We start from the raw sequence: 10,551 nt of genomic DNA, 5'->3' as shown, positions 1-10,551 counted from the left end.
CTGTATAATTCCGATCCCAAGCCAAGGTCTTGTTTTCAGCATTCGCCTTCTCAAGGCCAGTTGCATCTGCCCTCAAGTGTCTATTCAAGTGTTTTCTAAACTCCTGGCAGAAGAACAGCAGAACACTGTACTGGACTTTCAGAAGTGCAAATTCGCCCACCCCCTTGAGGCCATTAAATAATTCAGATGGGATTTTATACAGACTTTGGCAAAGACAGAATAGTAGATCAATGCTTAGCTCTGGTTGCATGTTTTTCCCAGCCCCACTTTGAGAGGCACAGTGCTTGTAATGCTCTTATCACTGCAGTGCTTTGCAATAGCTGAACACCAGTATCTGTGTCCGTTCTCCGAGGAGAGTACACAACCAGGGTATAGAGGGGCCAGGTAAAAGTCCCCTTTTTGGGCTGGAAGAATGGGCCTTTGAGGCAGAGCTGTGATAGTTGCACTATGACCGCGGTGCAGAAAATCAATCCCAGTTGTTAGGCAAAGTGGCTTTTAAGCTGTGGGGATCCCTTAGCCTAATGGGAAAGGGAAACTCCTTATTCTGAATGGCCGCTGAATTTCACTCTTTGGTGGTTATGTATTACCTACCGCCTGCTCCATTCAAACCAAGAGTACAGAGTGTGCAGAATAATGGTCCTACAGGGAATGCCGCAAGAAGAAATGGCTGATACATTTGAAAACATGAAGCTGCCTTTGCAGTGTATGTTTTTGGATTGTATGTATTGTTTTAATAAATAATATAAAACTCAAACTGAATCCTCTCTCACAGTATCAACCCCTCTGAATTGAACGCCTACCTCTGTCTTATGTCTCTGTATTGCTTAGGCTAGATATGACTATATTTTTCATCTTTGCAGTCGGGTTTTGCTTATTAATTATGATAATATATCAATTGAATTATTATAATAATAATGTATAAAATAAAAATAATGGTTTTTATTTATTCGGAATGCCATCACCCTACATAATCTAGAAAGAAAAAGAAAGAAATGGCGATTCCTACCAAAATCCCAGAAAGAAATATTGTTTTTGTGGTCACAACTCACTGCAAAGCCCATCTGCTGTACGAGTCTCGTAAGCCTGGGAGATCTGACCGCTGTTCGCCTGTGCCCCCACTCCCCAGGGTGGCTTCCCCTCAGGGCTGGACTCTGTCAGAGGGACCCGTCACCATGGACTGGTGGAGAGGGTCCACCGGAACCGCATCAACTCCCCGCTTCGCCGGCCCCTGGACAAGCACGGACGGCAGATATCCTTCACACACTTGACGGCAGGCAGGCCTTCTGAATTCACAGCGTCATAAAAAACACACCTTGCAATGTGGATGTTATCAAGGCGTCAACAGTAATGTCAATATGCGAGTGGTTTTTGTGGTCATCAGGTTGGTGTGTTGTGTTCTGTGGCAGAGTGGACTGGGATGCCTGAGTGAAGGCCCTGGTTTGAGCTATGTCTATTAGGGATCGACCGATACGGATTTCTTAGGGCCGATACAATACCGATATTTTTTCATCAGCCTTAGCCGATACGCCGATACTGATATCAAATGTTACAAGTCTCAATTTAAAAAAAGGAACATTTATTGTACTTCAATATAAAAAACAATATTTAACAAATAGTAAAAACAGGTGAGGTAGAACAAGTAGATGAACAATATTTAACAAATATTATAAACAGGTGAGGTAGAACAAGTAAAAAAAAAAAAAAACGGCGAAAATCAGCCGCGTATCGGCCGATACCGATACACGTAAAAACCGCGAATATCGGCCGATAATATTGGCCGACCGATATATCGGTCAATCCCTAATGTCTATGATATTCCTCAGTACAGGGCAGCTGTATGGTATATTGTGTTATTGTGAACTGTTATACATTTGCAGTGGTTAACAGATACGTGTCAACGTTGCGCATCAATGACAATGACGAACTCACTGTTTCTACGTAGGTTTTAATTACACCATTGCTCTATTTTGCAATGAAAAATCCACTGTTTCTCCATGGAGAAACACGTCTTGATTACACCAGGGCCCTCTGTTGCAGGTGTGAGTCACTAAATGCTTGTAGAATGCAACAGGCGCGCACTCACCCTGGCCTCCCTTCCCCTCTCAACTACGTAGGCATCCATTATTAAAGTAACGTCGCTACGACTTCCCCATTAAGAAGCATCGGATTGAGAAATCACAGCATCGACCTTTGGGGATTCCACATCCACAAGGCTGGCACAGCAGTATGAACCGGTGTGTGTTCGAACAACGGGAGCCTTGTTATTTGATCCTGTTTGAAGTGTTGTGGTCTGTTGTTTGAAGCCCATATAGCAAGTGGAAGACGAGCATTGTGCACAATAGTTTGCCTCAGATTGCTTAGCGATAGGTTCCCATAATGAAAATGAATATTTAGGGTTTGCAATTTGTCTATGATCAGCCTTATCTTCCATTCCTATATTTAATTTTAAGTGTCAGAGATTGAGTTGATGATCATTCTGCGCCGAATCACAATGCTCTGTAAACTGTTGGAAGAATTGGTTATTGTTGCGGGTCTTGTATCACTTTTGAAAGGCTTACAACATGGGAATATTTGTAAATATTTGCTCAAGGCAATACGATTGTCTCGTCCTTAGAGACCAGATTGGCTTCATGGTTGAAGTGAGTGCTTCTCCTGTTACTTTGGCTAGGAGCTTGGCCATGTTGTAACACACGGTCCAGACTCTAGACTGACGTGTAGTAAGCAATAGGACAAACTTGGTGGTTTATTGTTTCTAATTTGAATGGTAGTCCACTGCTTCGGTCCAATGGTTCCCACTATGCCCGGCACAGATCCAAAACATTCCTCACTTGCAACTACTCCACCGATCAAATCAATGGAGGCCTTTTTTGTTTTCGGCAAATGCAGCTTGCAGGCCACCACTCTGAGTTGGCAGAAGTTTCTCCATAAAGTGTGTGTGTGTGTGTGTGTGTGTGTGTGTGTGTGTGTGTGTGTGTGTGTGTGTGTGTGTGTGTGTGTGTGTGTGTGTGTGTGTGTGTGTGTGTGTGTGTGTGTGTGTGAGATTTGGGTGTAGGCTTAATTTTTTGGCACTTGGCATTTTCCTATGCAAGTCGGCTTTTGTTGGAAGCCTATAAAAATCATATAGCACTGTATGTGCTCAAAGGCGAGCACTGCAAATGTTCTCAAGAACATCCATTTTTGCTAACTTTCTTTTCTATTTTTTTAACTCGCCACAGATTGTTGGCACATCTCATGGCTTTCTCTTGTTTTGTTTATGGTCGAAAGAGCACGGAGGTTGCCTGATGTAAGGCTGAGTGCAGGAGCGCCTTGCTCAAATTACAGTCAGACTTTGCTTCTTGTTTGGTAGTAAGAGTGCTAGACACAAAGCCATGTGACCAAAATGCAAAACCGACAATCCTTGAATTCTCAGCTGAGGAGTGTGAACATACTATTAGTCTCTCTATTTGCTCGTGTGCGCTCAAATTTTAACCGGCTTTCTGTCTCGGGAAAACACAGTTCACCTCTCTGGTGACAGTCTTTTTTTTTTTCTTCTTTTTTTTGAAAAACACAAATTGGTCAGTGCAGCATGTAGTCTCACAGTGAGACGAGGGAGGCCGGGCCCCAGACTGTTTGCCCAGTGAAGCTAGGGTCATGCTCTGGAGGTTTTTTTTCTGTTCTGTAGGCAGCATATGTCCCTCACAGTGGAAGCTTGTTTTCTTGGTTGTTTTACAATTTTAATCTGGCCAAACTAGACAGCTGGTGTTCTAGAAACTTCCTTCGTTCCTCTGTCGCTTTCTGAGCAAATGTCTTGTGCTTGACATTTTGCTGTACACTGGCAGCAAAATGAGGCTGCTATTATTTAGTGAAGTCGAATTGTGATGTTTAAGACATTAAGAGTATTTCAGCTTGTACCAAAAGTGCCATCTCTTTCAAAATGCTTGTTGCAATTAATATACAACAATCTTACCTTAACATGAGCTGAGATACGTGTTTGAGGTATCAGTATACCACAGCTCTGATTTATTCAAATGTAATCTACATATCAATTTAAATAAAGGAGTTCTGGCTGAGTTTCTTCCTGATTGTCCAATAAAAAAAACAAGACTTCCTTAGTGGTTTGAATATTTTGAATTCAACCCCCAAAAGCTTGGCCACAACACTGACCTCAAATAACCCATCAGCTATTGTCGTACCTAGAATGACGTTTCATAGCATAGTTGTGGCCAGATTGTCTGAAAATGTTACAGCCTTTAACAATGATCGTGAATACTACATCTTCTTCATAACTCCCGTGGGACTGGATAGTTCCTGGATAGTCTCTTGTTGGGGTGCCTATGCATTGCTTTGAAGCTCACGTTCAATCTATGTTGTGTGGCCGTCATCAAGACACACCGAGTCTATTTCTGTTCTCGGGAAGGACGTATGTATCAGTGCCCGCCTCTTGCCATCACGGAATACTCATTCTGCGGCGCAGGCCGTCCGAGAGGCCGAGTGACGCAACGTTGGCTCCAGTTCTGTCACACCTAGCCTTTGTCATTCTGCCATTAGTCCGGAACGTTCTATCCTGGTGGCCGACCGTCAGCCGCCAGCCGTCCACCATCTCGTGGTCATTAGGACTGGTTTCATCTGAAACCAGGTTCCCTAGCGATCTGTCACCACACTGACGCTAAGTGTTACATAGCTTTGGTGTTTGTGTATTTTTGGACTGTGATGGATCTGAGTTATTCGTTTCAGTGCTATAGGTTTTCATACATGCACCGAAACAGTATTCTGGTGGAAAGTAACGTTTTTTTACATTTAGGGCATTAAGCAGTTGCTTTATCCAAAGCGACTTACAATAAATACATTTGTCATAAGAAAGAGAATGAGATGAAACAATATTGCTGTCGGTACAGTTAGGATGTTCATAGAAACAAGTGCCAAGCACTAACAATCGCCAGGTTAACCCATTCCCTGCATACAACAAAGCTAGCTAGGATAAACTAGCTAGCTAGCTAGTATCATACAGACAACGAAGGCATCAGGCCCTTCCGGTCTGGTGTCCAGACATGGCCTTGTAAGAGTGGCGGGGGACTGTGACGCATTTGAAAATGTATGAGTAGGAAGGATATCCGGACTGGAGCAGGATATGGTGCGGTGAATGGACTGAATATACGGTCTGAATGAAGGGGAAATCATGAACCAGAAGCTTGAAGCAAGCCTTGAAGAAAGCCTGATGCTTCTCCTTTTGGCCTGAAGCTATGTGTATATATATGTGAATATCGTGTGTGTGTGTGTGTGTGTGTGTGTGTGTGTGTGTGTGTGTGTGTGTGTGTGTGTGTGTGTGTGTGTGTGTGTGTGTGTGTGTGTGTGTGTGTGTGTGTGTGTGTGTGTGTGTGTATATATGTATATATATGTATATGTATATATGTATATGTATATATGTATATGTATGTTTACAGGGAGCCAGGGTTAACATTGTAAATGGAGTTCTCATTTTCAGTAGAAAGTTTATTTTCTTAATTAAAACAATTATTTATTCATTATCCTCCTCTATTTATAACCAAATATACTCCATCTTGGTCAATTGAGCCTCTCACTGAAAAGAGACAAACTTGAAAGATTTCTCTTTCAAGAATGTTTCATAATTTATTCTACTGTGGTGTCTAACGTGGTTTGATCTATAATCATAGCTGTGCAAGAATGCATCACGCAGTGATATAACCTGTTTGACAAGATTGTTTCATTCGCCCTGGCGTAAACATAAGACTCTGTGTTAGTCTACATTTCTCTCTTGGGGAACAGGGATACTACAGAGTGGTTTGAGGGACAGCGTTGTGATGGCTTAGCCCTATCAGATGTGTCATCAAGGAGGCAGTACCATGCACTAGCACAATATTTCTAATTTACCCACAGACAAACAAGAGCTTGGCTCCCGAAACACGAAGACTTAAGACGGGAGGGAGCCACAGAGTTCCTCCCTGGGCTGTGGTCCTACCCTTGCGGAGACAATGTCAGGAACTCTCTGGAGGCATTCCATGCAGGAAGCATAATGCTCTCATTGTTCCAGTGGCTCTTTCAACAAAGCTGCTACATTATTCACACTATTATTCACACTTGCCTCCCAATCGCCGTTATAAATGAGAACATCCACTGACACGCATGCATAATAAAATTTTCTCTCGCTCGCGACACATTCAAACTGTAGCCTGTGGACTTTTAACGACAGGCCTGTTTGTAAGGCCTCCGTTCTCTGGTGTGGTTGATTTCCGACCGCACAGATTTTGGTTTCGCTCGTCATTACATCTGCCTTGATCTCTTCCTTGCTCTCCGTGTCTGTCCTCCTGCTAGTTCCTTGTATTGCCATCTGATGACGTTAATGATGGAATGACTGCGCTTGTGTCATAAGAGAAACGCTATGTAATTAGTGTACAGTGTATTAGTGTGTTTCCTTAACCAAAGTCCACATTGAGAGCTCTCCGTACGCGACGGCGTACCTGTCCCCGCCCCCGGACAACAACTGGAGAAGGTGAGCGAAGCCTGCAGCCAGCCCCCCAGATCACCCTGCCATCGCAGCTGTCTCCTCACTGTCTGCTGCTTGTTTACTGTTTTCAGGTTTCTCTCCTCTGTACCCACCAAACATGGTTAATAAGCAGCTATTCCTCCATCCCCTGTCCTCTCGTCACCTAACCCGAGGAGAACCCCTGTTCGTCTGACTTAATGTCTACAGTGCCAAAGCCAATGCATCCCCTTTGGTTTGAGATGTGTCTGTTGTCGTCCCCTGATGAAGCTGCTCTGTGGTCCCTGTTTACGGCGTTTAACAAAAGGTGTTTGATGGCAGCCCTTTGGTCTAAAGGTCAGGCCCCGGAGCCATAGTGACGTTGTCATGTTGTCCCTATTCCTTCCTACTTTTTCATTTTTTTTTTCGTTTTCTTTGCAGTGTCAAAAATCACAGAAATGTGTCTTGATGACTGCCAGTGGTAATACACTCGCCGCTGAATACATAGTGTTGGCCAACATCTCCTTTTCCCGCTGCAGCTGCCTGGCTGCACCTACCCCAAGCAGTCGTTGTAATTACTGGATGGGCTTTCCTTCTTTTGCTCGGTGTTTACAGGGGAGTGAATTATAGCTCTGCAATAAAAGAGCTGGCAGGCCACTCCCCTCGCCGCTCTCTTCCCCTCTCGCTGCTACCTCTCGAACCGTGTGCTGTACGGCTGCCCGGCCTTCCTCCACCACGCCGTGGCCGTGTCTCGTATCCTGACATATGTAAAGCACACCGTACGCGGGAGGCCTGCCAGCCCCCGTGTTGGCTGCGCAGGAACATGACCGCCGAGGGGAGGTGCGTGCGGTACACGCCCTTGGATCACTGTTGTCCTAATGGAACAGGTTGGCCGCCACACCTGACGCAGCCAACAGACATCGGGGCGCTCAGTGTGTGCGTGTTTCTGCATGGCTGCGTGTGAAAAACTGAGCTAACCGTATCTTCCAAATATCCCCATTCCGGAAGTCGTTCAAACGTGCGAGTCTGTAACCGGTTTTGTAACCTGATTCGTTGGGATGGCACGAGACAAAGTGGACACTTTTAAAAAATGTTTTTCGGGTTTGAAAAGAAAAGGCTCAATGTGGGTTAAAATACAAAGTAAATCTGTTGTATGCATTAATGAGGTAATAACGTTGTTTAATCCGTTCTTCCCTCCCTGCAGATGAATCAAATATGAATATTTGAACCGTTGTAATTACCTATTCATAACACGGTAGGCTGTGCCAAATATTGACACATTCATGTAATCCAAACCATTCATGCTTAATGTGTCCTCGTTTTGCACAAGGTTAACTTGTTTTCACTATGTACCATTTACAGTTTTGTATGCAGTTTTAAGAAAAAAAAAAAAAAGTGCAATCCAGAATTCACAAATGAATGTGTTCCACTTGCAGATATCTCTGTTTGTAATCTATCCGTCTCCCTCTCCCTAATCATCTCGATCCCTGCGTGGCTGCCATCCGTTATGTCATGCCCTCGCAGGCCAAGTCTGTCCTCAGGAAGCAGCCTGCCTTCCCAGTGTGTAGAAGGGATTTGCCCCCCCTCCTCCTCCTCAGCGGTGGGCCTTTGGCTAACGTCTGTCTCTCACTGGCATGTCCCACTACCCCTCCTTGTCCCAGGCTCTAACAGTTGGTTGTCTGTTGGTTGTTTGATTCGTTATCGCTGGCTAAGGAGGTTAGCTTGTTTCCTTAGCATCATACCTACCAGTAGCTACTCCAAACACACTGGCTGTTTCCTGGCTTGGTTGATTCCTGGGCCGTGGGCGTGCGTATGGATGTCTGAAAGGGAGACATTAATAGTAAAATGCAGTTCTTCTGAGCTTGATCCTTGGCTACAGGCATCGGCAAAGGGCAATGTAAACAGAATCCATTAAACACAGTGCAATGTTTTGCCATAAATTAATTAATAAACATAGGCCTAGGAAATTAAAGCCCATGTGGCTCGGCTATCAGCAAAAGGCTGTTATTTCTTCAAATATGCACTTTGTATCCTCCTGACTGCATGCATGTGTTCAAGCCTTTTGTAAAATGATGAGTGTCTCGAGAATGAAAACCCATCTTCCCACGCCTCAAGAGAAGATTGAGAAGGGGAAAAAGTGCAAGTTTCACACAGTCTTTGACTTATGTGTCTCAATTGAAAGCCAAATAAGTACTGAAAGACAAATAAGAAAATACTGTCAATACATTGTGTGTGTGTGTGTGTGTGTGTGTGTGTGTGCGCTCCTGCATGGAGATTGCTGAAAAGTGAATGTTCTTTCCTCGAACAAATCTCCAGGCCTGGTGTCCCTGCAGTGGCAGATTCCCTGCAGCTTTCTCTCTCAGGAGAGCTGAGCAGGAAGTGTTTATATCCCCGACCACATCTTCCCTGGATTACGACCAGTTCAACCCTGGAGAGGAGCCACAAATCCTTTTTAACCCTCTCAGCGTATCCGCTGCAATCCACGTTGCTCAGCGGGAACTGGCCGCTGCATTTCGTTCCGTGCAACCGGCTTATTCTCAAGCACTGTGAGAGGGCAGCCGTGAATGCGTGATGGCGGGTTTTCTTCAGAGGCAAACATCACCCTGTTCCGCTGTGGCGGGTGGTTCCTTTTTGACCCGTCGACGGTGAATGTTTGTGATCGATTGATCCCCCCCCCCCCTTCCCCCCGTGGCTCCAGCTTCTCAGTGTTGAGGCCGATCCGAACGCTCAGAAGACTGACCGCTCAGTGCTCTGGGACTGTCAGGCATGACAGAAATGTAGGGGGAACTGGGCTGTTCACACAGCCTCTAACCTCCCTTTGGCTCAGCAGTCTGGCCTGTGTGTTTTATGGTCTGTCCAGCTCTAGGAGGGTGGTCTTTTTATTTTATTTTATTTATCTTCCCCCTCTTGATGCTGTGGCTTTGATGCTACGTGGAAGCCGTGACTTTACCTTTGCATTCGTACGCAAGCCCGGACTATGAATGGTCTTGTTAGCAGCTAACACAATACTGAACAGTACAATATCATTTATTATTTGCTGTGGCGTTTTGTGGATCTGGATGCAAATTGCGCCAGATTAGGTGTTATGTGATCCTAATCGAATCACAAACCTGAAATGAACAGTGTCATCCTACACTAAGTTTGATTTGTATATTAACATCAGAAAACGGTGAGATTGAAAAAAAATACCTTTCAACACATTACGGCGGTCTGTAATTTCCCATCTCAGTCTGCAGTGTGTTCTGGATCAGTAATCACTAGTCTGGAGCAGTTAAAACATGGGGAAAGTCCAGAGTGTACTGCCCAGGCCTGATTACTCACTCCTCAGGGCCTAGACCTCAGCTTGAACCCCCAGTCCGTCCCAGAGGACCCAAGCTGTGCCAGGACACCCGGCCTGGGTCGTAGTCTTGCTCCAAGTCCCACGTTCCTCCTCTCCCTCTTTATCCAGCTTTCTACTCACCTACCCTGGGGACCCAGTACCCAAATCAGACGCTCCCTGGAGAGGACCGCGGGGAACCAGTGTTCCCGGGGGGGGAGAGCCCTTCCCTGGAGCCGCCATGGGGGGGGAGGATTCAGTGTTGTTTTCATCTTGCACATACCCAGCGGACTCATTTCCACACTTAAATAAACAAGACGGTCGCTTCAGACAACACAGCGGTTCAGACCCCTGCACTAATGGGATCCGCGTGTATACAACTTCTTCATGGATGCCCGTCACTTCTCCCCCCGCGTCTTGGCTCACCGATGACACCACCTTTATTTCATGGTAGGGGGTCGACGTTTGTCGCCAAAACTTTTTTTTCGGTCGACTTCCTTTTTTGATGTTGACCGCCAGACGACAAAGAGTTTAAACGGTTAGCTGACATTTTTTCCCATTTAAGGTTGAGGGAAGGCTTTTGTGTCGGTGACAATAATAATAATCGTATATTTGATGTTCCTTTTTGTTATCGGGTATGAAAACCACTCCCTACGTCTTTCAGACCGTTCATTATGAGAACAAGGAGTTCTGCACAAACATGTGGTTTAGCCCAGGAGATGGGCCCACGTCCTCCACACGCATCGTCTTCCTTCAGACTGAGCTCCGCATCCATCAT

At 45.2% G+C, this 10,551-nt stretch overlaps 1 protein-coding gene across 4 annotated transcripts in view; it reads left to right on the top strand.

The window, feature by feature from the left end:
• The window catches only part of crtc3 (CREB regulated transcription coactivator 3), a 35,066-nt gene that overhangs the window by 4,542 nt on the left and 19,973 nt on the right, over positions 1-10,551 (top strand). For all 4 annotated transcript variants that reach the window (XM_030377790.1, XM_030377788.1, XM_030377791.1 and 1 more), the window contains exons 3-4: positions 1,127-1,249; positions 6,426-6,487. In XM_030377790.1, the coding sequence (XP_030233650.1) occupies positions 1,127-1,249; positions 6,426-6,487 (185 nt within the window). The remainder of the gene's footprint in view (positions 1-1,126; positions 1,250-6,425; positions 6,488-10,551) is intronic.

Source organism: Gadus morhua, chromosome 14 (assembly GCF_902167405.1).
Source record: "Gadus morhua chromosome 14, gadMor3.0, whole genome shotgun sequence".
Classification (NCBI taxonomy): Eukaryota; Metazoa; Chordata; class Actinopteri; order Gadiformes; family Gadidae; genus Gadus; species Gadus morhua.
The sequence above is the reverse complement of the archived record's forward strand: the minus strand, read 5'-3'. Positions and strand labels throughout refer to the sequence as shown.